The sequence below is a fragment of the Chironomus tepperi genome, unplaced genomic scaffold (assembly GCF_022539635.2).
Source record: "Chironomus tepperi strain 1889 unplaced genomic scaffold, CSIRO-AGI_Ctep_v1 contig_414, whole genome shotgun sequence".
Lineage (NCBI taxonomy): Eukaryota > Metazoa > Arthropoda > Insecta > Diptera > Chironomidae > Chironomus > Chironomus tepperi.
The window spans coordinates 623,144-650,409 of record NW_027226536.1 but is presented as its reverse complement, the minus strand read 5'-3'; the positions used below and the strand labels follow the sequence as shown (position 1 = coordinate 650,409).

At 35.8% G+C, this 27,266-nt stretch overlaps 4 protein-coding genes across 5 annotated transcripts; 1 reads left to right on the top strand and 3 right to left on the bottom strand.

Annotated features, from left to right (window-relative positions):
• Positions 1-4: 4 nt before the first annotated feature.
• Positions 5-3,039, bottom strand: LOC139097127 (UDP-glycosyltransferase UGT5-like; the record flags this gene model as incomplete). Its single annotated transcript, XM_070648896.1, has 5 exons — positions 2,784-3,039; positions 1,788-1,972; positions 1,066-1,148; positions 249-894; positions 5-98 (listed from the first exon to the last, which is right to left on the bottom strand). Coding segments are annotated over exons 1-5 (1,252 nt in total), but the record flags the coding sequence as incomplete, so codon positions are not given.
• A 738-nt stretch (positions 3,040-3,777) lies between these two features.
• Positions 3,778-10,061, bottom strand: LOC139097097 (UDP-glycosyltransferase UGT5-like). Of its 2 annotated transcripts, none has more exons than XM_070648864.1 (5): positions 9,816-10,061; positions 9,565-9,749; positions 5,151-5,233; positions 4,436-5,081; positions 3,778-4,276 (listed from the first exon to the last, which is right to left on the bottom strand). In XM_070648864.1, exons 1-5 carry the CDS (start codon positions 10,054-10,056, stop codon positions 3,884-3,886), a joined length of 1,548 nt encoding a protein of 515 aa, XP_070504965.1. In that variant the 5' UTR covers positions 10,057-10,061; the 3' UTR covers positions 3,778-3,883. The 2 variants fall into 2 exon arrangements, with proteins under 2 accessions (XP_070504965.1, XP_070504964.1); XM_070648863.1 differs by lacking the exons at positions 9,565-9,749; positions 9,816-10,061 and adding exons at positions 7,589-7,773; positions 8,043-8,653.
• A 1,301-nt stretch (positions 10,062-11,362) lies between these two features.
• On the bottom strand, positions 11,363-27,236 carry LOC139097126 (UDP-glucosyltransferase 2-like). Its single transcript, XM_070648895.1, has 7 exons — positions 27,014-27,236; positions 26,134-26,313; positions 14,642-15,654; positions 14,170-14,428; positions 13,379-13,563; positions 12,677-12,759; positions 11,363-12,466 (listed from the first exon to the last, which is right to left on the bottom strand). Exons 1-7 carry the CDS (start codon positions 27,234-27,236, stop codon positions 11,431-11,433), a joined length of 2,979 nt encoding a protein of 992 aa, XP_070504996.1. The 3' UTR covers positions 11,363-11,430.
• Positions 17,363-18,611, top strand: LOC139097109 (sarcoplasmic reticulum histidine-rich calcium-binding protein-like). Its single transcript, XM_070648877.1, has 3 exons — positions 17,363-17,890; positions 18,223-18,454; positions 18,512-18,611. Exons 1-3 carry the CDS (start codon positions 17,363-17,365, stop codon positions 18,568-18,570), a joined length of 819 nt encoding a protein of 272 aa, XP_070504978.1. The 3' UTR covers positions 18,571-18,611.
• Positions 27,237-27,266: the final 30 nt, after the last annotated feature.

The following is a 27,266-nucleotide window of genomic DNA, read 5'->3' as shown; positions in this document are numbered from 1 at the left end:
AGGATTTCAGTTAAGGCATTGAAGATGTCTTCCTCAGTAGCTTCATGGACGTTGAGTGCTAGGCCTCTTTCTTGAGCAATTGCGTCAGCTAAGTTACGCTGGATAGAGATTTGGAAAGTTAGTATTCAATAATCAGCTAAGCCAAGAACTGCAAGTATGCATTTGGGGCTAAATTGTATAGTCCATCAAAGGCTGCATGCCTTGGACACAGCTGTGGACGAACCCAAATTCAACCTTATCAGACTTACCCCTTGATCACCATACATAGGAAGTCCAAGAATTGGAATACCCTCAGAAACAGCTTCCGTACTACCCAAATATCCTCCATGACTAATAAACAACTTCACATTTGGATGTGTCATGATGTCACGTTGTGGGATCCATGGACTGATCATCACATTGTCTGGCTTGTTAGGCAAAGTCTCATTCTCATATTTCCACAAGACTTTCTGCTTAATTCGTTCAAAAGCTCGAACAAAAGCTTCACGAATATCTTCTGGGAAGTTCTTAGCTTTGACTATAGATCCCATTGTGAATACAACGGCGCCATCGATTGCATTATCTAAATAATCTTGGATATCCTTTGGTAATGGCTTGCTCTTCTTAATGTGAATTCCACCAATTTCAGCTGTATTAGGCAATGATGGCTGACCACCAGTGACACTAACATGACTACTTGAGAATAGGAATGCTGGACATGTGATCATCTCGTGCATTGACTTTTTGGCATTTGGGAAATATTTTTTGTAAATTTGATTGTGCTTTGGTAGGGCAAGAACGTGGACGGCTGTTTTTTCCAGCAAGGCATAAAGAGTGTTCCAGAATCGCTCACCAAAATTCATTTTGCCGGAATATGGAAGGAATGGAAGTGAGACGTATGATGTTGGTGATTGACTTAAAATGGAAGTATTGTTAGTTTTAGATTATTTTGTGAAAAATCCGATCGGCACAAAATATTCATGGATGTTAAGTGCATGTCATATAGCAATGGCAATTTTCATGTCAACGGAACTTGTTGCTGACATCTGACTTCCATAAATAACTTGTGCCGATCAGGATACTTACTTTGATGTTAGGAAATCTGCCCATTGTGGAACCGTTGAACTTGTGTATGGTATGTAGATGCAGTCGAAGTGGTCAAATAGTCCCTTAAAATATAATTGGTAAAATTAGCAACACGGCATAGGGTATATGGCATATCCAAGAATTTTTGGCGGCACACAGGTTGCCCAGATCTGCTGATCTAGACACTGCATTAAAAGGCAGAGTCATTGCTCATGTATGTATACTTCCTTATCTAACTAACATGAAGTGACATTTGAAAACATTGACAACTAATCAATTAATTTGCCAAATTTGGAAACATAACAGTTGATATCAATTTTTTTATCATGAGTGTTAATCCAGGCTTTTAAAAAATTATTTTAGTCACTATCCCGAGCAGCACAACGGGACAAATTGCTTTTTTTGATGTAAAAATTTAACAAAATCAGATGTAACGGTACCGTCAAGGCAGCATCGCTTACCGTTACTACGGTGAACAAGCGATGCCTTAACGAGCACATTGTGCTGTTCGGGATTGTAATTGGCAAACATATGGATAATTTGAGTAGTTACTTCAACATTACTAAGCCTTAAAGCATCAGTAGGCACCTTGATAGTAAACCTCGACCGTTACCGCACATGAAATGGGGTTCATGGCATTTTTGGGGGCGCACTTGTACGCCGCGGCTCACAGGATGCCAATCACTGCTTTAAAGCCAACTTACAATTAAAATCCAACTTACAGTCAGTGCATGAAGATTAAACACTTCCAAAAAGCAAATATCATATTTTTCCTTCCTCTTCATGAGATTTTGAACAGCTTCTATTTGCAACACTTGTTCAGCAATTTGATATCCTCTGATTTGAATTAGTGGAATTGAGAAAAATTTCGGATATTTGGATATCTTGAACATGTCCATCTTCTTCTCTGTTTCAAAGAATAAATGAAAAATTAGGTTTTGTTGTTAGAATGGGGATTTAGATGATGAATCTGATGGTTGGTTTTTAGATGATATGTGTAGAGTGCTTCTTGTAAAGTAGATGCATAGGGGATATTACAACAGATCGATGATCGCAGTGCTATTTTGCTATAAGCAAACCCGGTAATACAGGCCACCCATTCCTATTAATCATGAAAAGCACTAATTGGTTGATCAGTCAAGGGCAGTGAATAAGCAGCAGTGGTGTAGTGGTTAGAGTGCCGGCCTACCAATCCTAACGACCTGGGTTCAATTCCAGGGAAAAGTCAAAGTTGAATTTCGGTTCTTTTTCGCTGGGTTGGACATGCAGATTGTGGTTAGATACATTGTATTTGATATATCCTGGGACATGCAATGTGCAGAGTTGGAAATCTATCGTCTTCAAAAAGGCAGCAAGTAAGACAAAACAAACTCTTATAGTCAATCCAAAAATCCTGGTTCAATGCCGACTTGAACCTAACTTAATGCCAGATTCAGTTCAAATCTGACACCATCACGCAGTTACACCGGCCTAAAACAACAAGGTAGCACTTCCAAAACGATACAATCAATTACCGATAAATAAAAATCAAAAGTCATTCCACATAATGTATGAAACATATTTCAAGGTCAATATTCACTAAGTCATCTACACATGAGAACTTATTAATGATTCTCATCTTTTTCAGCACGAAATATCCACAAAATGCTGTGTATTCCACCAACCACTTATCATGCTTACTAAGCTAGGTGCCCAAAATAATCAACTTAATTTCTCACCAAAATCAAAAAATTTTGTCATTTCCGAAATGTCAATTTCTTCATAATTCCTAATTTTATCCTTGAGCGGGAACGGTGTAAGAACTGTAGCTTCATGTCCAGCATCGACTAATGATTTAATAACTTCATGTCCAATCACCCAATGTGATTTACTAGCGACCGGTAAAACGCCTAAAATTTTAAGTCCATCAGCTTTAATGAACAGCGAGCAAAGCAGCAGAATGAAAAAATTCACAAAGTTCATTTCTGTGCGATGATTTGTTTGTGACTGAGAGAATGCTTTTTTTGAAGGTCTCGTGAGAATGGTTAGGTAATATGAAGCAGAGCATCATTGTGTGAGTTTAATTATCTTTGAGTTGTGGATGTATGGGTGGGATCATATCATATACATATATGTTGTATAGATGTTATTTAATTTCTCGTAAACGTGCTTTGGGTATGAGAATGAGATAAGAATTTAGTGCAAAGTGACACTTGACCGATAGGAGAATAATCATAATGCACAGTTAATTTGCTTATCAGAACTGTAAATTATGGAACTGTGGTTACAGGGCAAAGTGAAATCTCAAGTATCGAGCTATGTAGAGTCAAATCTGGCAGAGCGAGAGTAAGGCTGCTGTGGCCGTGATATTGATACAACAGACCAAACTGTATCACTATATTATGAGTGTTTGAGTTCGACTCCCTTCAAAGACCGGCGTCTAAAAATGTCTCTATCGCTGACTGTCCTAGGCCAATTACCAGCACCAAATGCTTAGCTGACTTTATGAACAGCCTATCTAAGCCGAATATAAATCGAACAGAGCCGAAGTCCGCCCGTCGAATATCAGCAATCATCGGTAGTCATCCAAAGTCGACGTTGGCTGCAGATAGAAGAAGACAAAAAAAGTCGAATATGGCACCAAGTCAGAGTCACACTGACCTGGAGGTGGATATTTGATCGATTGCCCGGTTTGTGCTACTCGGGTTTGACAAATAAGCATCATAAAATTGATATTGTATTTGAATTAATGAATAATTTATTTAATTTATTTAAAAAAATCAAAATCTATTTTTATTGGCCAAACAGCTTGGCTATTACTTTCTATAGTACTAATTCATCAATTTGTCTTCTGTTTCTTTCCAGACTTTCCAGTCAACTTCCTAAAAATCAATTTCAAAATCTTAATTTTAATATAGAAACCCACAAGTAGAATAGCAAGCATCAATCCATAAACATCAAGTGAATAAAATTCAATTGCACTCAAGTCACATCCAGCTGCTCTCAAGAATGGTGCACCTTTATGTCTTGCTACATATTCTGTCCAATAGACAACTTCCTGTTGTGGTGTCATAACTCGATCGTTGAATCTTTGTGCTACTTCTTCTGCATTCTTTTTGTATTTTGGATTATTGAGAAGTTCAGTCAGTGAATTGAGGATTGTTTCTTCAGTGATGTCGTCGATGTCAAGCAACAGTCCACGTTCTTGGTGTGCAATTTCGGCTATGTTTCGCTAGAATTGAAAGGAATGGTCGTTATTATTGAGTATAAGGAGCATAGCCGTCAATATCAGAGCTTGAAGTTCACTCAGACTTTGTATGGAGTCAAGTTGACTTGAGTCGACTTTAACATCCAAAATCCGAGTCGAATTTAAGTTCTGATCAATACTTACTCCTTGATCTCCGTACATAGGCATTCCCAATATTGGAACACCCTCCTTAGTTGCTTCCGTTGTTCCTAAATACCCTCCATGACTGATGAACAACTTGACATTTGGATGTGCAAGAATATCACGTTGTGGAATCCATGGACTGATCATCAAGTTATCAGGCTTATTTGGCAATGTCTCATTTTCGTACTTCCACAAAACCTTCTGCTTAATTTTTCCAAATGCTCTTGTAAATGCTACACGAATGTGCTCTGGAAACTCTTGTGCCTTGACAATAGATCCCATTGTGAACACAACAGCACCATCAGTAGCTGAATCCAAAAATTCTTGAATGTCTTTTGGCAATTCCTTCTTTTTAGGAATGTGAATTCCACCGATTTCAATCATATTTGGTAAGTATGGTCGACCACCAGTCACACTGTTGTGGCTACTCAAAAATATTAAAGGAACTCCATTGATCATCTCGTCGTAGCTTCGTTTAGCATTTGGGAAATATTTATTGTACAGCTTTCGTTGACTTGGCTTATGGTAAGAGTAGTAAAGAAGATTTTCTATCTGGATGTAAAGTGTGTTCCAAAATCGACCGGCAAAGTTCAATTTACCGGCTAATGGAAGGATTGGAGTGACGACATATGATGATGGTGATAAGCTGTTGGAGAAGATTGAATAGTAAATGTGAATTTTTAAGGTTTAAAGGAACCAAATTTGAGAATCATACTTAGAAGTCATAACATCAGCCCATTGTAATACTGATGAACTTGTGTATGGGATGTAGATGCAATCAAAGTGATCAAATATTCCCTATAAGGAAGTAATGATAAGATATACAGTAGCGTGCAAAAGTTTAGAGACGGCTCTTTATTTTTGGAATTTCGGATAAAAAATATACTTAAACTTATCCAAATGAGCTGAAATTTCGCCAGTTTGTACAGCTTTTAATGTAATTCATAATAACAAAACCATTTGTACTATAATTAAGCCATTTAAAAAACACCGTTAACTTTTCAAAATTCTCAAAGTGCAAAAGTTTAGAGACGATCACTTTTTGATAAAATATTTCTGTTAATACATGTTTAACATAACTTTTAATGATCATAATTTATGATTTTTATGTTTAGCATTATATTTATGCAAAAAAAGGATTCGAAAACACGTGTTTTCATTACTTTTTTTGAATTTCAAAATGGCGGCCATTGTTTAAAGGTTTTAATCAAATATTTAATTAAATCTAAGCTGATTTAATATGATTTTAACTGTATCGTATTGTATTTCTATTAAACTTTCCAAATATGTATAGTTTATTATGGTAAAAATGCGTTTAAGATATAAATTTAAACAAAATCCTTCGTTCCATGCAAGTTTTCTCATACAACACAACACATCATTGGAGAAAACTATTTAACTAATGCCTAACTATTTACTATTCTGGTATCATTTTGTAGGATTTTGTTTATACTTTTACTTTGATAAGCTTTTAGATTTTTAAAACCAGTATCCAACAAGAAATAACTGGTGAAACTGTAGCTCAGTTCGTGATCTCGAACCATAGAAAAATAAAATTCCAAAAATTATCTTTTTATGCTAAACCAATGCTGGTTTTTGTTTTACAATAAACTTATGCAACCAAAAACTGCATTATTATTCAATTTTGTAAAATATTTCGACAGATTTAGTCAATTTTTCAAAAAAGTTATTTTCATATTAAAAAGTCTATAGAGAAACAAACTGACTTGCACTTTTATCTTGATAGACACTAGTTTTAAAAATCTAAAAGCTTATCAAAGTAAAAGTATAAACAAAATCCTACAAAATGATACCAGAATAGTAAATAGTTAGGCATTAGTTAAATAGTTTTCTCCAATGATGTGTTGTGTTGTATGAGAAAACTTGCATGGAACGAAGGATTTTGTTTAAATTTATATCTTAAACGCATTTTTACCATAATAAACTATACATATTTGGAAAGTTTAATAGAAATACAATACGATACAGTTAAAATCATATTAAATCAGCTTAGATTTAATTAAATATTTGATTAAAACCTTTAAACAATGGCCGCCATTTTGAAATTCAAAAAAAGTAATGAAAACACGTGTTTTCGAATCCTTTTTTTGCATAAATATAAAGCTAAACATAAAAATCATAAATTATGATCATTAAAAGTTATGTTAAACATGTATTAACAGAAATATTTTATCAAAAAGTGATCGTCTCTAAACTTTTGCACTTTGAGAATTTTGAAAAGTTAACGGTGTTTTTTAAATGGCTTAATTATAGTACAAATGGTTTTGTTATTATGAATTACATTAAAAGCTGTACAAACTGGCGAAATTTCAGCTCATTTGGATAAGTTTAAGTATATTTTTTATCCAAAATTCCAAAAATAAAGAGCCGTCTCTAAACTTTTGCACGCTACTGTATGTTGATGATTTCAGTGACTTGCTTATGATGGTGGATTTTCATATGCAAGTCACTGAAGATGAAGATCTTTAATGCATGTGTCAAGTCGGTGCTGCTTTATGGATGCGAGACGTGGCTTGTAACTACAAACATACAACAAAAGTTACGGGTTTTTGTGAATCGCTGCTATAGACATATATTCAGAGTATGGTGGACTGGTGATCCACTTGATTGGCCGTCAAACCAAGTACTGCTGCAAAGAGCTGGCCAGGAAGACATTAATCGGGAAGTCCTCAAACGAAAGTATGGATGGATAGGACACACGCTACGAAAACGAAACACTAGAGAATGTGTCGTAAATGGGATTGAAACACAAACCTGTTTCACCGCGCTTGGATGGAATCCACAAGGAAAGAGACGCCCAGGTGCTCCAAAGGCAACTTGGCGTAGAACAGTAATGCGGGAATGTCAATTAGATGTCAAAACAGAGAATTTATACAAGCTTTGTGATGTGGCCAGTAACAGAGTCAGATGGAAGGCCTTTTGTAATAACCTAGGCTCCAAGTCGGAGCATGGTTCCAGTAAGTAAGTAAGTAAGTATGTTGATGATTTAAGTTTAATGTTCGAGTGGAACTAACTGCCTTGTACCTATTTTGCACAAAACCCACAATCCCCTTCTTTCCCCCCAACCAATTCCTTCCCATAATTCATTCATGACTGCACATGTACTTCATACTTAATAAAACAAAAACTCACAGAAACAGCATTAAAGTGGAATGTTTCCATTAAACAAATGTCAAACTTTTCTCTCGTTTTAAGAAAATTTCGAACATTTTCATTTTCCATCAGCACTTGGGTCACCTCATTGCCAATATTATGAAGAAATGGAATTCCAAGAATTTTTGGTAATTTTGCCATCTTGAATGGATTGAACTTTTTATCTGATGGGGGAAAATTTGATTAGAATTGAGTTTGGAGAAGTAAGCAGAACTCGATGGTGACTTGGAATTTGTATGGCTGAGTCCACATGACTCCATACAAGTTCAAGTCGACATCGAGGTCTGGAAATAAGGGATCGTTCACCAATTACGTAACGTAACGTGAAAAATTGATTTTTTGAGGCTCTCCTCCTTCCAATTTTGGAAATTTCCTTCCTACTTTCGTGCGTTACGTAATTTACGAACGACCCCCAAAACCAGTCATATCTTACTCTTTTCAAAATGCTTCACAATATCCGAAATATCAATTTCTTCATAATTCCTAATTTTCTCTTTAAGTGGATAAGGTGACAGCACTGTAGCCTCATGACCAGCCTCAACTAACGATTTAACAATTTCATGACCAATAAGCCAATGTGATGTACTACCGACTGGTATAACTGCTAAGATTTTAAGTCCACAAACATTGTAGTAAAATGTAGAAAATATTATTAAAAAATTGACTAGCTTCATTTCGGTACGAAAACTTAAAGTCTACTGATTTTTATGTGTGTTAAGTGTTATTGATATCAGTGGCGTAGATACTGAGTATCACTTAAATATGGCTCAACATAATTGAAAATGACAATGATTTTTTTGAATGTACGGCACTGGCCAAAATGTGTGATAAACTTATTTATCTTTTCAGACACAATTTCAAAACTTTTTATCAATTTTCATCATTTTTGATAGGGTGACCATTAATTTTTTTGAGACGTTGGTTTCGTGGGTTGAAATTTTCCTCTATCATTCCCATAAGAGCGTTACGTAATAAGTGAACGGTCCCTTAACGAGACCAAGACATCTCGCTTTCTCAGCCTAGAGATTTTCTCAAAACCATAAGTTTGGGAAACCCTAATTCTCAGCAGTGTCTTGGAAAATCGCTGCGGATGAACAGTTTATTGGTGCCTTCGAGAGGTAGATTCTCAGAGTCATTTTTGGCCCTATGAAGGAAGAAGACTTATTCAAGAGCAGGAGCAACATAAAAGTGTATCGGCTTTTTAGAGACGCTGATATTATAAAGCGAGTCAAATTGAACAGGCTTCGATGGACAGGAAACGTTATCGATGACGATGGCCATGGATTGCAATTAATCTTTCCAGCCAGAGAAGTAAGTAAAGTAAGTAAGTCTTGACAAAAGTACAGCAAATGTCAAGTACTGCAAAGTACAGTCACCCTTCTTTATCGTCAATTTGTTTTGAAATTCTTCATCTAATCAGATGTTCCATATATGGCTGTAAAATGATTTGAACCCAAACTCATGTCATGATAATTTGAAAATTTTTGTGATTTTATTTCTACCTTAATGAGGTGATAAATGTCATTAAAGGCTTAAATGGTAGAGTGTTGGCTTAACGTGCCAAAAGGCATGTGTTCAATTAAAGGTCAAAGGTCAAATGGTCAAAACTCTTTTGCCAGTTCGCCGTTCGAGTTTTCAAGCTTGGACCATGTGCTACGTGCTGGGCATGAAGCACATGAGCATAAGAGCAGCACATGAGAATATCGGAATCTGATTCAATTTCTTTTGTTTCTTTGAGTTCAATTGTACTTTACAGATCTGACATAATTAATGAAACAAACGCGTTCACAACAAGTCGTGGAAGTGCCCTGACAGCACAGTAATGACTGTTTTATAGGGAATAATCCCATTCAAAGGACAAACTCAAATCAATTCAAATTCCATTCAATTCTATACCAAATTATGAGTTTTTTGCAGCATTCCCAAACTTTTTATTAGCATTACTAGCTACTCACCGAAATAGCATTTGCATGGAATGTTTCCAAAAAGCAAATATCGTACTTTTCCTTCCTTTTTAATAACTCTACGACATTTTGATTCTCAAACACGGCTGTTGCAAATTTACTTCCCATAAAATGAAGAAATGGAATTCCAGCGATTAATGGCAGCTTTCTAAGTGCAAAAGGATCAACATTCTGTTCTGATAAGTAAAGGAACCAACAATTATTTGGATATTTTAATAACTTCCATATCAAGCTCTACAAACCTTTCTCAAACGTCCTTACAATCTCAGAAATGTCAATTTCCTCATAATTTCTAATTGGACTTTTCGATGGATATGCTGTAAGAACAGTAGCTTCATGTCCAGCATCAACTAATGATTTTATAATTTCATGTCCAATCATCCAATGTGATCTACTTGGAAATGGCAGGACGCCTAATATTTTAAGTCCATCCGTCAGACTTAAGCAGGAATAAAATAAAGCTAGTACCGAGAGAAGCTTCATGATCGAACGACGTTCTATTGAATACTGTGTACAGAAAAATCAGGAATTTCACTTTCATTTGTATTTGTTGATAAGTTAATTGAGATTATGTCAGCATTAAAGCGTGTTGTGATGATGATTCGCATGTATGTAGGCTATAGAATCAACTACTGTAATTTGTTTTGTTTATTGATGCCAGAGTTGGGAGATTAGTGGCTTTTGGAAGGTATATGGCTGTTTATAACTGTATATTGAACTTAGCATATTGACCATAGCTGTATGTTGTCCCTCCTAGCTCCCTTTTTCCATCCGCAAAAATTTTAGGGCTCAAAATTCCATTTTTCATCGAAAAATCCAGCAAAATGACGCATTTTCTCCAAAAAAGTGAGGATGATCCATTTTAACCCGTGTCCCCATAATATGGGTGTATCCGGGGACATCCAGGTGCCTGGGCTAAGGCGAAAACTAGGCCTAAATTTGCTGTAATAAATCCTAATTCAGGTATCTTTTAAAATGGATCGTCTTTATGAGATTGTCTGATACACAATCAATAGACACCAACTCTGTCTATACACTTGAGTGTGATGAGACAAACACAAATAAAGCAAATAAAGCAAACTTGATAATAATTGTGGGAATCAGCTGAGTAAAATACAACTAGTATTGTAAGCTAGAATTATACAATTATAGATATTAATATTTGTGTTTATGTATTGAAGGTCATTTGTAACTTTACAGATCGTGATAAATCATGATCAAGGGAACAGAAACTGGATGGATGATTTTGTGTTGTGTTTTCAATACCGACTTTTGACTCTTAAGCTATCAAAGAGCTCATGGAAATATTGTGTTAGTAACGATGCAAAAGTTCTGCATTCGCAGATTGTATGTTTATTCCCTCCTAGCTATAATCTGCCTACATATCTGCTCCTTAGTCGCTTTCTGTGCGAGACATTTAGATTTGCTTGAATTATTGCTGTAAAAAAACCGAAATTTCCTCGATTGTTCCGTCAGGGTGGAAGATAAAGAAAAGTAAAATTTTTGGCTACTTTGCCCGAGAAGCACAATGGGAACCACATTTGTGGATCATGTACCATAAAAATGGGTCGAGATCAGCCATCATGGAGACATCAGGACAACTTTACATCTTACCGTTAATACGGTGAGGTACCAGTACCTTTGTGAATACCTTTGGGACTGGTTTAAAGGTTCAGAATTAGTTGGGACTGCAATAAAAAGCAAATCGACACCAATCGACACAAACTGCTGGTCATTGACTGACAAAAATCAATTGACACTCCATATTTAAAAATGATAATCCTCAATCTTCTCTCTGCCTACTCCGACCTTGCACAACTTTTTATTATTTCCTGATAACAATTCATTGAACTTTCTTTATTGCTTCTTCACTTTTACGACTTTGCTACTAAATAATTTCCGACAAACGACTACACTCAAAAGATAATTTAAGTAAATTATAGCTGCGATAATGACTGCAAAGCTGCAATAAACATCAATTGAGTATAATTGCACTAAATTTAGATGATTAGCATCAACTTTTAAATGTGGTGCTCCTTTATGTCTAATTACGTATTCCGTCCAGTAAACAACTTGCATTTTCGCTGGGATTGTCCGATCTTTGTACAGGCTTGATAAGTGCTGTGCATTTTCAGAATATTTTGGGTTGCCTAAAAGCTCATTTAAAGCTTCCGTGACTGTTTCTTCTGTTATGTCTGCAGCATCAAGTTTCAAGCCATTTCCATGTAGAATTGCATTCGCGACATTCATCCTTTGATCACCAAATATTGGAATTCCTAAAATTGGAACTCCAAAAATTGTTGCTTCAAAAGTTCCTAAAAGTCCACCGTGAGTGATGAACAGCTTGACATTTGGATGTGCCAGGATGTCCTTTTGTGGTAGCCACTTCATTGTCTTGACATTTTTTGGCTTATTTGGCAGTTCCTCTTCAAATTTCCATAAAACTTTTTGCTTCAACTTCCCAAAAGCATTCACAAAAGCTTCACGTTGTTGCTCATTCCATTCAGTGCCTGGAATATTCGAACCCATTGTGAATACCACGACTCCATCCTTTGCATTGTCTAGGAATTTTTGCAGCTTTGCACTTAGTGGATCTGGCTGTTTTACGTGGATTCCACCAATGTTGACCATATTGGGTATTAATGGACGTGGTGATGAAATTATTGGATTGTCATTCACAAATATTAAGGATGAATTCTTATAGACATCATCAAATGACCGTTGAGCATTTGGGAAATACTTTTGATAAAGTCGACGCTGATTTGGAAGGTGATAAAATTCATAAAAAATTCTTTCGAGTAGCGTATTGAATGTGTTCATGAATCTTTCATGGAAGTTCATTTTGTAGGTGTATTCGAGGAATGAATTTGGTACGTAGGATGTTGGTGAAATGCTGAAAGAGATGTAAATGCTGTTAGAAGACATGCTCCTGTAATTTTAGAACAGTGTTGCCTAAACTCTAAGCCACGGCACTCTATCGTACAGGCAATTTTTTTGAAAATGCCATGAACAGCATGCCGTGTGTGACTTCAGTCAAGGCTTGCCACCAAGGTGTACCGGTGCACATATAAGTTTGGCCAACACTGATTAAGAGGATACTTACTTTGATGTCATACGATCAAGCAGATAAACGGAAGGATATGTTGTGTAAGTAATCAAAATGCATTCAAAAACTTCTGCTAATCCCTGAAATTATATGAAGAAATTTGAATTATTTCTTAACAAACAAATTAGGTTCACTCAAAAACTGCAGGCATAAGCATCTAAAATGCAAGGAATTCAGGTCGGTAGTTTTCATCGAAGGAAGCTGTTGACAGAGACAATATTGCATTTATTATTGGAAATTAGCAGGCGGAGTCCAACGATAGGGTCAGTTTCTGGTGACATCTGAAGGAGGTCATGGATCGCAAAGTGCGGCCATCGAAGTAAGTAAGTAAGCCAATAGTTTTCCATCGAACTCTTGAAACACAGAACATGATTGATTAGGGACCGTTCATTTGTTACGTTACAAATTAATTAACTTTTTGCAACAGAATTCTTGAAATTTTTGTTGTTTAAAACAGACAGCAATATGCGACCATATTTTGCGACCATAAACCACAATAAGTGAACAGCCTCATAGCTTAACATTCATTCTGCCTGATTAAAATTCTTTGATTTTTTCAGGTTTTGCCAAAAAACTGCAAGTTTGCATTTTCTACTGTTCTAGATATGTATCCAGAGGCGCGGGCCTGAAATTTTTGCATCTATGCAGGCCTGTGCATCTACTTTTAACAAACCCTAGCATTTTTGTCTAATTACTTACCTGTAAAGCCTCAAAATGTGTATTTTCAATAATGCACGCATTGAAAGTTCTTCCACTGTCTATCAATTCAATAACTTTTGGATGTGACATTACATAGTTGACTGTGTCTTCTCCAGATTGGTACAAAAATTTGAGACTCGGAACTATTTCTGGTTTCTCTAAGTTTAAGATACTTGGAACTTCAGCTGAAAATAAAAGATTAAATTGTTGAATCTGGTCTAGACACAATTCTGTTCCTAGAGCCGGTAGCGTTAGAGCAGTGGTTGGAACCCTTTGGGTCTAAAAATACTAGTGTGCCGGCAAAAAGCTTCGGAAATGCCATGAACCATATGTAATATGTGGTTTCATTCGAGTGCTACTACTAAGATGTGCCGCTAAAATTGAAGGTTGCCCACCACTGCATTACAATATAGATTCTATCTACACAAAATTTGTAAACAAGAGAATATGTTGTCAGTTTGACTTTGATAGATGAGTTCGTGACGGAGCCTTAAAAAAGGAGTGACAAAGCTTTGAAATATTGGCGTCGAAACCATTATCATTTGTGTAGCTGTGGAGAAAAATCTAGAGTTTTGAGTCTTATGTAGAGGAATTTCGGCGACACATTAGTGTGCCACGGCACACTGATTGGACAACACTAGTTTAAATCCTCAATATTTAGTGCTGATCACTTAATAATACCTTGAGGTTGAAGTAGATTCGTATTATGTTCAGAATAGTCCACATAATTCCGTTCGAGTCGACTTTGATATCAACTAATCCCTAATATCAATCCTATTCAATTTACATACCTTCCACATATTCACCATCCCATTCTTCACTAGCAATGCTCACATCTTTAAAAAAGTGCAACTCTTGATTTTGCGGATAAGGTGAAACAACCGTAACATTATGAAAAAATTCAGCTAAAGCTTTCATAATAGACTCGCCAATCGCAAAATGTGATTTAGTCTCAAACGGAAGTATGCCAAGAATTTGATAACATGTTGAATAATTCGTGCATAAAATTAAAATTAGAAATAAACTAAAAGTCTTCATTTCTGTTCGATTTTATGCTTAGAACTGAATATTTTTATTGTATTTTATCAAAAAAATTTCATTTATCGGTAAGGGATTAAGGTGGGGTAACATTAGTGATAAGATCCTGATAAGATTTCACTGACTTTTCTGTTTGATTTGTTTCGGCATCAACAGACTTAAAAGATATTTTATTAAAGCATATTTAGCATAAATAATGAGTAAAATTAAGGCAATGTATGTCACGTAAACATCAATGTTGTACAGTTCCACGTAGTTTAACTCCCTTGCTGCAGCTTTTAAGTGATGAGCACCTTTATGTCTTATCACATACTCGACCCAATACACAACTAATTCCTGAGGTGTCATTGGACGGTCTTTGGTCAGCCTTGAATGTTCCTTAGCTTTAATCCGTATCTGATCATCTTCCAAAGCTCTTTTAAGTGCTGCCGTGACTGTTGTTTCACTTAAATTATCAAAATCAAGGATAAATGTGAAGCCTTTGTCGCGTGCCATTTTCATGTTCATTTTTTGATCACCAAAAATTGGAATTGCAAGCATTGGAACTCCTTCATAATTTGCTTCTGTTGTACCTAACAGTCCACCATGTGTGATGAATAGCTTGACATTTGGATGTGCCAGGATGTCTCGTTGTGGAATCCATTTGCTGATCATGACATTGTCAGGCTTGTTTGGCAGCGTGTCATTTTCGTACTTCCACAAGACTCTTTCCTTTATTTTTCCAAAAGCTTTAATGAAAGCTTCGCGCTTGTGTTCTGGCCATTGAACAGCACGGATGATTGATCCCATTGAAAAGATGATCGCGCCGTCAGTTGCTGAGTCTAGGAACTCTTTAATGTCTTGTGGCAGTGGCTTTACGTCTGGATCAACAGTAATTCCACCAATATCAATGATGTTCGGCATTGTAGGCTTGATGGATGCTGACGAAAAATGCTGATTATTCAATATCAGTGAAACATTCTTAATCACATCCATTAAGCTATGTCCACCCTTCTTCAAATATTTCTCATAAAGTCTATTCTGCATTGGATAATTCATGAAGTTCCATATACTATCTTCCATCCACCAAATGAAGGTATTGTGGAGTCGCTGGAGATATGACATATGCTCGGTGTATGGTGAGAAAATATTTGGATTGTAGCTTGTTGGATTTGGGGTATTTGCTATTACATTTGTCCATTGTGATACTCCAAATGTTGTTACTCCGATGACTGGGCAGTTAAAGTGATTGCCGAGACCTAGGAAAAATTGAGAAAAATTGGAATTAAATATAAAATACATTAAGATATTGACAGACTTTCTAAAAATTTCAAAAAGAGAACAAATTATGGCAGATTCAAATTTAACGGACAATCAGCATTTAAAAATGAACAGAATTTCAAAATTTAAGGAAGTTCTGAAAGTTTGAATGTAGCACAAGACAGCATCAGAGACAAATGACGTGGATAAGAGAACAACGATACTTAACAAAAAGTCTAGAAAGTCTCATGCAGCACAAAAGCAGTTTTTATGTCGCAGATCTCACTGATTGCAAAAATATCATGAATAATCCATGACTTTCCTAAATTTTATTCAGTAAATCTAGGAATTCAATGAATAAATCCACAGGTTCCATCAATTCCATAAATGATTTCATGCATCTTAGCAGAAAATGAATGTAATCAAACGGAACTATGATCCAATCGAGATAAAATATGAGTGTACATTAATGGATTCTGCTATATCTATCAATCCCGACCAACAGGTGACTAGAAATATACCCAAATAGGCAACGAGCATGCTCTTATGATTCAAAAATGTCACTAAGGTACCTAAAAGCTGTCTCTTTGTCTGTTAGGGATAGATAGTCTTACAGATAGACGGACATACTGAAAGACCAGTCCAAGCAGACAAAGAGACTGCTAGTGGTCTTTCTGCACCATAAAAGCAAGCTCATTGCCTCTTAGAAAATCATGCTAAGGGTACAATGAGAGATGACAGAGAGGATACACGAAATGATGAACAAAACACTAAGAATCACCAATAATCAAATGCAATTCATTAAAGCATTAAACCCTTCAACACATACTTCAAACTATATCACAATCACACATCAACATAATATCCATAATTTCCATACAATGTTACATTTCAAGTTCATACTATTATACTTTCATTCATGCTTTAATTTCAACGTTCAATTTCTATTCAATAACAGCTGATAATTTGCGGTTTTTTTTAACACCTAAAGGGGTCGTTCACCTGTTACGTCACGCTTTTGATGATTAGTTTGTATGGATCCAATGTGGATCGTAGGGCGTTAATACAGAAGTTGAACCTGTCTATTCCTGGCTAGTGTTCTTAGATTCTGCCAGTAGCCTAATTGTCTAGTAGCCTAACGCCTTTGGGCTCCTACACATGGAGTCAGAGTGTGTTTATGCCTCAAGCCTCGACTGACGACCAGTGACAAGCCTGACGACCAGTTACAAGCCTGGTGAGCCTCGACTGAAACCCCATACGGCTCATGGCATTTCAAAATATTTTTGTTGCCACACATGTTGAGGAAGTAGTGATAAGCAACATAACAAGCGCACAGCCCCCAAAGTTACAGCAAAAAAAAAGTCAATTGAATAATTTCGTCACTCAAAGACTCGATAGTCATTGATGCTTGTCGATTAAAATGTATTACATCAGTGTCTAGGTGTAGAATGGTCACAGCTTATTTTACAAATCGATAATCGAGCATAAGATTAAACACAAAAAAAAAAGTATTTGTTGGACATGAACATGAAAAAAATAAGAAATAGCAAAAAGATGTTGAGAAATCTATAATCAGAAGTACTTTTTCGAGATATATAAAAAGAAAAATTTTTGTGTTGATTGTCAGACAAGTTCGATACAGCTAACAGTTAACAAGTGCTTTTAATTCCAATTTTATTTAAATATTGTTAAGGTTTTCAGTTAAAAATGAGAGCTTGGCAGATTTTTGCATGTTTAGTCCTCGTGCAGATTGCACTTTCCAGTGCCTTTTCATTCTATGGACATGAAGATTTCAAAGAATTAAGTCATGATGATCATGACATGGAATTTGCAGCATCAGACAAACATGAAGAGTCCGGACACGAATCAGGACATGAAGAATCAGGTGGCGAGGAACACGGTGCTGATCACTTCTCAAAAAAGGGACATAAAGGTGATGAAGGACATAAAAAGAAGAAGTCATGGGAGAAGAAGGAAAAAGGATCACATCATAAGGATGAACATTCAGGACATGATGAGGAAGAAGGTGGACACAAGAAGGAAACTTATGATGAAGCTGATTCACACAAGGAACATCACGAGGAAGCTAAGAAGAAGAAGGAAGGCAAGCATGGACACAAGAAGTTCCACAAGAAGGGATCAAAGACTACTGGATATCATAAGAAGGCTAACAAGGATGAATATCATAAGGAACATAAATTCTATGATGACAAGCATGAAGAAGGCAAACATAAGGTAAGTTGTGGTCAGGTTTAAGGCTTGCTGTATTAGATTTGGCAGTACTTCAATGTTGTGGCGCCTCCATTGGAGTCTGAACTCATTTGGGCTTCATTGGCGTCGGGTCCTGAAAGAGGCCAAAGTGGGAGTGCCTACATTGGTGTCCGAACTCAATTGGACTATTCAGGTCCTGCAGGAATCCAGTAAGATCCCTTTTTGGACTTTTGGATTCCAAACCCCCCAAAGTCCTGCCAACTCTGTCCAATATCGAGCTGTCTAGCAGCCAATCCCTAACCAACTCCTTCCATATCCCTAACACAACCCTAATTCCATTTCCCTCATCCATCTAGAAATACGGCGACCACCATGAACATCACAAAGAAGAAGAAGGTAAGCACAAGAAGGGAGGACATCACGAAGAAGGACACAAGGAAAGCCACAACAAGAAGAAGGGAGGTTCAGAAAAAGGACATGAAGATGAAGCTCACAAAGGATATAAACACAAGCACGGATCTGACAAGCATCACTCACATCATGAAAAGCATGGCAAGAAAGGTGGAAAGCATGGCGGAAGTGAACATGGTATGTTGTGGATTTTATCTATTTGAGCTGTAACTTGATTCTTTTTGCTTAATATAGGATTTAGCTCAGGAGGCGGACATGGAGGCGGACATGGCGGTGACGGTGGTCATCATTAATCTGCTTGTGATAATTACAAACTTAATGAAATCGAAAGAGGCATTATACAGTTTATAACTGGCAATTAGAGTCTATTAATGAAAATAATAAAGAAAAATGTTGTGTTAATTAATAATTGAAAATTATTATGGTTTTTTTTTGTGCTTGTTGAATTAGACATGATTTTTTTAGATGCAAGGAGCATTCATTAGTACTTGAAATGTAGAAAATTGTTTGAATTAGTTTCGAAAATCATCATCAATCTTTTATCAAAAAATTTTAGACCTTTCCAAAAATATCTTAAAATTTACAGGAAATTAATGAAATTTCTGATTTGGACCAGATTTTGGTTTATAATAGAGTTGCAATAACTGCACTTAGTTTTAGTTCCCGTCATTCTATTGAAGTTATCATCTATCAAAAATCTAACTCCAGATCGGAGTGATTTTTACTTTATGCTAAATACACTTGTGACTTCGGCATAAGGGTTATAAGGCAAAATATCATTTAAGTTTCAAGATCAGTCGAGCCTTAAATGATCCATCATGTTTGGTAGGGTCATGATCTAGTATTTTAATATGTATTCCTGATCACTAAATTAAAGCAAATAGATCATAGGCTATGATAAGGTTCGTATATATTTCCAGCGGGAAAAGAGTGTGGTCTTAAGAACAGAGCAGGATGAAAGTAACGCTCACAAGCATTCTCATCTAATCTATTTAAGCAAGCACTCGAAAATATGCTGTTTGTCTGTTAGAGTTCGAGTACGATTTTGCCGATCGCTAGTGAATGTTTTATTTATGACGCTAGTCAATTTACTATTTTCATTGATTTATTTCAGTGCTCCTTTTAGAATGTTATTGTAGATCACATGCTTGTGCAACAGTGGTGGATAACCTCTGTGTCACGGCGCACTAGTGGAAAATGCTATGAACCGCAATTCGTTGAACGGTTTCAGTTGAAGTTAACCACCAAGATATACCACGATAAACATAAGGTTGCTCACCACTGTTCTACAAGTAAAGAATATTGTATCCAGGTAGAAATTACTCTCAAAAATATTTCATAACATGAATATCCTTCTGAACGGGGAAAACAACTTCATGTCTTTTTCTATACTCTTATCAATCCATTAACATTTCCTTGTTGTTATCCCCCCGGATACACTATCAAGACTTTTTCACAGGTCATTAACATTTTTTGGAGATAATTTATATAATTTACATAAAATAAGAAGCATTCAGCCAAAAATTCAAGTGAAATGTGGGAGAAATGAAAAGAAAAGTCTGTTGAATAATCTCTTTCTAACTTTTTTTTCGGCAATATATAAGAGAAAGTATTGAAATTAAGAATATCATACAAGTTTTGTGCGTTCATTAGTCAACAAGTGATTCAAACAATTTAAAGTCAAAAATTACAGCTCAGAAATGAAAATTTGGACATTTTTAGTCAATTGCCTGCTGGCACAGATCACAATTTCATATGCACGATCAATCCACAAATCCAAAGGCGACACAAAGTCACAAGTTAGTAAATATTTCGACATGGACTCTTCCCCATCACATTACCACAAAAAGTATGAAATATCACATGAGGAAGTTGATGGAACCAAAAAAGACGAAGATCATTATTCATCCAATAAGCACAAATCAGGCAAAGGACACAAAAAGAAGCATTCCTGGGATAAGAAGGAAAAAGGATCACAACACAAAGATGACAATTTGAAGCATGAAGAGGAGGAAGGTGGACACAAGAAGACCAACTATGATGAATCTGACTCACACAGTGAACATCATGAGGAAGCAAAGAAGAAGAAAAGTGGCAAAAATGGACATAAAAAGCATCACAAAAATGGCACCAAAGTTACAGGTTACTCGAAGAAAATCAATAAGGATGAATATCATAAGGAACACAAGTTTTATGATGAAAATCATTCGGATGGAAATCATAAGGTATGTTTGACAAGCTATGATGACCAAATAACTCAAGTCAGGCTGGATTTGTGATTGAATTACCGATTTGTAATATTAGGTTATGCAGTGATGACCAAACTGTGTGCTGCGACACTCTAGAGTTTGAAAATGACATGAGCTGCATGTCGCAACACAGTGATGCGGATAAGGTCGTGGTTTACCATCACGGAGTGCCTTGAAACACAGTTTGGAAAATCCTGTATTGTTGAAAGATTTTAGTTCTTGTTATGGCATGGGCAAAAACCGCAAGCCTGCATTTTCTGCATTTTAAATGCACAGATCTATAGTTTTGGTCTATATATTATAGTTTGTCCATGATGGCAGGCCTGTAATTTTTGTCTAGATGCAGGAAATATTAAACCAACCCTAGTTCTTGTATATTCCATCCCCAACATGATCTAATAACTCATAGTATCCACATATTCATAATATTCACATCTCAAATCCACAGAAACACGGCAACCAAAACAAACACCACAAAGACGAAGCCGAAAAGCACAAAGAAGGACATAATCATGAAGACGGATTCGAGACTGATCATCACAAAAAGAAAGGAGGAGCTGAAAAAGGGCAGCATGATGAGCATCAAAAGGGATACAAAAATAAGCACGGTAACAACAAGCACCATAAACATGAGGAGAAACATGAAAAGAAGGCTGAGAAGGAGGGTGGATCTAAGCATGGTAAGTTCAAGGTTTAGATGGAATTGGAGATTTTTGGAATTGGACCAAATAGACACTGAGGATGCTTTAATGGTACAGTTATGCCACTTTGGTACCTAAAAGCGTTCTCATTGTCTGTTAGGCACAGTGATACCCAGAAATTTGGGTTTGATCACCAACCCATACCCAGCCCCCTCCTAAATATGCCCCTGCTGTTGGACATCTGTCCTAAAATTGACAAAAACTAACAAAATTTCATTTACAGGATTCTCCTCAGGAAGTAGTGATGGACATGACGGTCATGATGGACATGATGGACATGATGGACATGACAGTCACGACAATCACGATGATCATGACGATCATGACGATCATGATGATGACAGCCATGGAAGTCACAGTGTACCAGCACAACAAAAACAAACAATAACTCCTGCAGCAGTTCAAAGAAGTCGAAATGGCAACAGAAGAACCGTTAAGCCAGCAATTGACACAAATATAAAATTACAGAGTAATCAAAATGATCAAAACAAGAAAGAAGATCAGTCAACTACAACAGCAAAGGCTGTTGCTAATGATCATCATTAAAAATTTATTAAAATATTGTTTCTCATTATTTTGAGCAGCACGAATAGTATGAACGTGCTTTCGATACAGATTTTTAAATTAGCTTTGCCTTATTACGTGTATTAGCTTGTAGCTTATTCTACAAATTTAAGACTTTTTTTTGTTGTTATTAGTTTGTTTAGAATAGGAAAATTTCCTGACTGATTTATTTAGTTTACTGCAATGTATGTTGTGACTGTTGTTAAATAAAGTTTTGTTAAATGCTTAAAAATATATTATTGTATTTTCTCGAATAGCATACGTTGACAAGTTACATAATCGATTCAAATCCGACACAAGACCGGCATGACTATGGAATTATGTTGGATCTAAATATCAACAATTTGGTTTAGTTTCAAGAAATGGACAAAACTGAGGTTTCAAGAGACCCTAGCTCAAATTAGTAGCTGATTTCATTGATACTGGTCAAGTATAGGGCGATTTAACAATACTTAGTGGACTATTACACTGTTCCTGGCTATTCTGTCCACAAAACATCGATCTTAAAGCTCAAAAAGCCACCAACTTTATTATTTTTGATGATTTTTTGAAAATTTTCGCTTCTTTTCTTAACGATTTCAATTAAATTTGGATCAATTTTAACCAATGCTTGACTCCCGAACAAGGCATTGACACTCAAAATTATTTCATCCGATACAAAGACAAGCTTTCATCCGGAATAAAAGAAACTTACACCCAAATAAAGGAAATTTCTCAGGGATGAAATTCAGTATCAATCAATGCCTTGCTCCCGAATAACACAAATAGGTTTCAGACGGCCACTGAGAGAGGTCATGAATCATAGATGAACTATACGGCCAGTAGCAGGTTATCTAAAAGTATTGCTAAATTTATCCACGAAGAAGTTTTCTACCAGAGTATACAAAAATTAAAAAACATATTTAACGATTTCAGAGTTGGCAAAAGCTGCGCTTTCCGCTTAACAGTCCACCTTATGGAAGTGATCGCCTTGTACAGATGGCTCCTGTAGGCTTTTGTCGATATCGGCAAACTTTCAATAGTTGTGAACTATTTTACTTGATCTTGACAGATATGCAAAGTAGGCATCTATTACAGGCAAAAATCGTACAAATTCTTAATAATGTTTGATAATTTGTATGGTTTTGTAAGAAAAACACAATCAAGAATTTGTACGGTTATTGCCTCTGACATGTTTCTGTTTAGCAACTCTGGATCATGTAATACTATATAAAAAGGGTCAAGATGGCAGTTTGCGGAAGATGCTCCGAAGGATGCCGGCGACCTACGGAAAGTAACATCTGCGGAAGCCGGTTATATTTACATTCATTCCAACTCTGTTTTCAGATCATCTTCAATTGAGCATATCAAATTAAGCATAACCAATGAAAACCAATGCTTGTGGCCGCTTGTCGTAATGATTCATTGAATACTCGTTTATTTCTACGAAAAGCATCAACCGCGAATCTCCTGCTTAGCTTAACTCTAATCCACACGTCCAAGAATTCCGCTTCCATAACAAGTTCAATGAACTTTATCTGTTATTTAATTAAATCAAGCCCGCAATCATCATTTCTAATTTTTATCTAGCACCGTCCACATGACACAATAATTTCTTACCCGGGAGTCACTAAATCATTATCCAAAACAGCAAATTTCGCAATTTTAGACCAAAATAATTTCTTTTGCGATTGCATGTGTGAATGTTTTATGTAAGATCTTATTTTGTGTGCCTAACTACGACCGCTAAATAGAGTACGGAAAGCAGTAACACAAAACAAAAACCAAAGAAAATAAGAAGTAATTGACCAACATTTCTTGTGAGATATAAAAAGCAATTCTTTTTCACTATAATTGGACAGACAAGTTTTGGACGTTTGACAGTGCGCGACTATCTATTTATGTAGGCATGAAACTGTGGATTATTTTTATTTGTTTTGTGATTGTGCAATTGGGATATACGGAAAGTGTGACAATCCATAATCAGGCACAGAAGAAGAAACCAAAAGATGAAATTGAATCGCATATAATTGAGTCAAAAAAGCATGGAAAGCATGCAGCAAGTGATAAACAGTCAAGTCATGATGATGATTTTAAGAAGTACGGTGCCGAGGAGTATGACTCGAACATCCGGTCAACAAAAGGTGATAAAGGTGTTGAAAGTTATGACAAGACTTACTCGTGGGAGAAGAAGAAGAAGAAGGAACATCACAAGAAGTTAGGCGATGAAGCTCACAAGAGTAAGAAGCATGAAAATTCATATCAAAAAGATCCAGACTATTATGATGACAGTGAGGAAAGTCAGGAAGTGAAAAGTGATAAAAAGCATGATCAAAAAGCAAAAAAGGAAAAGATCCAGCACAAAATTAGTACAAAACCAATAAAAAATAGCTCAAAAACAAAAGATTTAAAGCATAAAGGCACAAAGTCGAACAAAAATTCAAAATTACATAAAAAGAGTCACAAAAAATATTCAGAAAAACAGGAAAACAGCAAGAAACCCAGAAAAGTCAAAGGAAATTTAAAGGATTCCAAAGATCACATCCAGCATCATCCTAAAGAGATACAGAATAAGGATAGACATTTGAAGCAGAAGCATCATGTTTAGCTTGATTTACATACATAGATAGGTTAGTTCTTGTTGAATATCAGGATATTTAGTCTATGCTATCTAAGTTAGTTCAACGATTCAAAATCCGACAAAATGCTCGCTTGACTCTGGCTCGCTGGATTTAAACTAAATCATGGAACAAGTCAGAGACATGCCGGTCTGAGTCCGGATTGTTGATCAATTAACCAATTTATGTTAATCGGGTCATTAAACTCAAATAACCAAAACAGTCACAAATTATCTGAAATATTGCTCATAGCTTATCGTAAGTTAACTGTACCCAGAAGCCACATGACCTTAAAAGAGATTAAAAACCAGAACCCAGGCTAGAATAAGTCTGACTCAAGTCCAAATTTGATCAAATTCGATCACATGCCAGAGTTAAATTGGCTTTGAGTCAGATTTTTGTTCATTCCAAAGGCATGTGTTTTTTCAAAGCAACTAGCTCTCAGAAAGTAATACAAAATCATTAGTAATGAAGATTTATTATCGTATAGTATATTACTACCGAATTCTTGATCAATTTGTACTATTTGAGGGCAAGTTCGAATTATTATGCAAATTGACACATAAAATTAAGTTCAATAAAAATTGCAAAGACAATTTTGATTTACTGCTGTCTAATGAATTGGGAACAATCATCTGAATACTCCTCTTTTTCAAGATTTATTGGTTACCCGCTCTTCTACGGCAGTGGTGGACAACCTTTTGTTTTCTCCATGGATCACAATTGATCTATACGACCAGTGAAAGCAACGCAACATTTGAGTATGGAATCCCGGGATCAGTAAATTTTAATTCCGATATTGAAAACCCTACTGTTGTCCCTTCTGTCTATTTTAAATGACAGTCTAAAGACCCCGAATAGTACAAGTCAGTTAGTCAATCAAAAATCTTGAAGCAAGCCGGCAAGACTCTGATATGGTTCTGTATTTGATTTTAACCCAGCATCGATTAACCGTCTGTATATACACTGATTGGGCTAGTGAATTTAAAACATTTTGATGAATGCCGATGACTATAATCTAATTTTTTCCTTCCTTCCTCTCTTTTTACAGATTTAGTTCCAAATAAAGTTCACAAAGTTCATCACTAAACAGACATTTTACATTAATCAATTGTGTCAATGACTTAGTAGATTACCGAAATAAAAGATTAATATTATAGCCTCAACTCACCAAAAAGTGCATCATTGCCGAATATCTCAACAATAACAACATCAAACGTTCCATTAGCTAATACTTTCTGGACATTTGGATGTGACAATAGAAAATCGACACGTTTTTCAATAACTTGAGTCATTACGACAAAATTTCTATAAAGTGTAAAGTCAGCGAATTTAAATGCATCTATTTGAACTGTATAGAAATAAATTAATTAATTAAAATAAATTGCACTAGATTCAACAATAAGCTCCTGACCTTCTTCACGATTATCGAGTATGACATTTTCAATGTTTTTGTGATCAAACTTGTATGGACTTATCATTGTGATATTGTGACCTTTGTCAGCTAATGCCTGAATAACTGACCGTCCGATAAAGAAATGACTTTTAAAGTCTGTCGGAAATACCGCGAGAATATTTGATGCATGTGACTTTTTCACAGCAAATATCGCGAAAATTAACAGAAATATTATTTTCATGTCTACGATTTAAGTTCACCCTTGAGACTAATTTTACTGATAATTCGTTCTATTCAGTTTCTTATACAGCTACTCAATTACTCTCTCTCGGCTATTTTCTATACTCACCATACAGTGACTCGGTTTGAAAAATTTCTACAATTACACCATCGAATGATTCAGTTTTTAATAATTGTTGGACATCGGGATTGTTCAGAATGATGTTCAGATATTTTTCAATTAATTGAGGTAAGATGAAGAAGTATTTGATGGGGTTGAGGTTGACAAGTTCGAATGGATTTGAGAATGCTGGAAATTAAAGGAATTTGATTGGGTTTAGTAAACATTTTGACATTAATATTGCATTAATGATGCATTAAATCTATTGGACTTTCTTATTGGACTTTCTTATCACTATTGTTCCACCTTAAAGTAACATTTTTTATGTCGGAATTTATTGGAAATTAGAATGCGAACTGCATCAATAGGGCGAAGTAAGAAAGTAAGTAAACCAAATCTAGCACACATTTAGAGTCACGTCGACCTGGGATTCGATATTTGATCGACTAGTTATGAGGAGGCTAACAGAATTAAGCAAGCTCACTTAAATAGTCAATAGAAAACTCATTTTGAAGAGTCTATAGTCCATAGAGGACTGAGCATTTAAAATGCAGATACAGATTTCTATCAAGCCCAACGGACCTCATTCTAAGATGGTAGTCTGAATAGCAAAAATCGGTTAATCGATCAAAAATCTACCCTACACGGCGTAAGACTTTAACTCGGCATCGAATTTGATCTAAACCAAATCTGCTCCCAGAATCACGCTGGTCTGTCGCTTAATCGATCAAATGTGAATTTAATTGTAGTAAAATAACACTAGTTAGCTCTATATTTCTTCAAAATTTACTGTTTTTGGATACCCAACACTTTCAAATTGTTACTTCTTTACACCTTTACATCCCTCTCACTTCCAAAAATCCATCTTCATCATAAACAATATAATTACCATCAGGAAAGTCCACCACAACATTCTTCACATTAGGTTCATCCAAATAAAAACAGCTTATCAACGTAACTTCATGTCCAACTCTAGCAAGCTGCCTAATAACAGAATCTCCAATCAATGCATGACTTTTAAATGGAGTTGGTAAAATTGATAAAATTTTGTAACAATTTCCAGCAGTAAAGCTCAAGAGAAATAAAGCCAAAGCTACTTCCTTGCTTTTCATGTCGGCAAATCACAAACAAAAACTGACATG

Coding starts and splice junctions, on each gene's coding strand:
- LOC139097097 (XM_070648864.1), bottom strand. CDS start 10,056: ATGAAGCTTCTCTCGGTACTAGCTTTATTTTATTCCTGCTTAAGTCTG. Junction 9,750..9,815: donor TGTAAGGACGTTTGAGAAAG/GTTTGTAGAGCT, acceptor TTTACTTATCAG/AACAGAATGTTGATCCTTTT. Junction 5,082..5,150: donor GCTGATGTTATGACTTCTAA/GTATGATTCTCA, acceptor CTTCTCCAACAG/CTTATCACCATCATCATATG.
- LOC139097109 (XM_070648877.1), top strand. CDS start 17,363: ATGAGAGCTTGGCAGATTTTTGCATGTTTAGTCCTCGTGCAGATTGCA. Junction 17,891..18,222: donor ATGAAGAAGGCAAACATAAG/GTAAGTTGTGGT, acceptor TCATCCATCTAG/AAATACGGCGACCACCATGA. Junction 18,455..18,511: donor GCATGGCGGAAGTGAACATG/GTATGTTGTGGA, acceptor TGCTTAATATAG/GATTTAGCTCAGGAGGCGGA.
- LOC139097126 (XM_070648895.1), bottom strand. CDS start 27,236: ATGAAAAGCAAGGAAGTAGCTTTGGCTTTATTTCTCTTGAGCTTTACT. Junction 14,429..14,641: donor TGTACAACATTGATGTTTAC/GTGACATACATT, acceptor TTCTAAGCATAA/AATCGAACAGAAATGAAGAC. Junction 12,467..12,676: donor CTTGATCGTATGACATCAAA/GTAAGTATCCTC, acceptor CATCTCTTTCAG/CATTTCACCAACATCCTACG.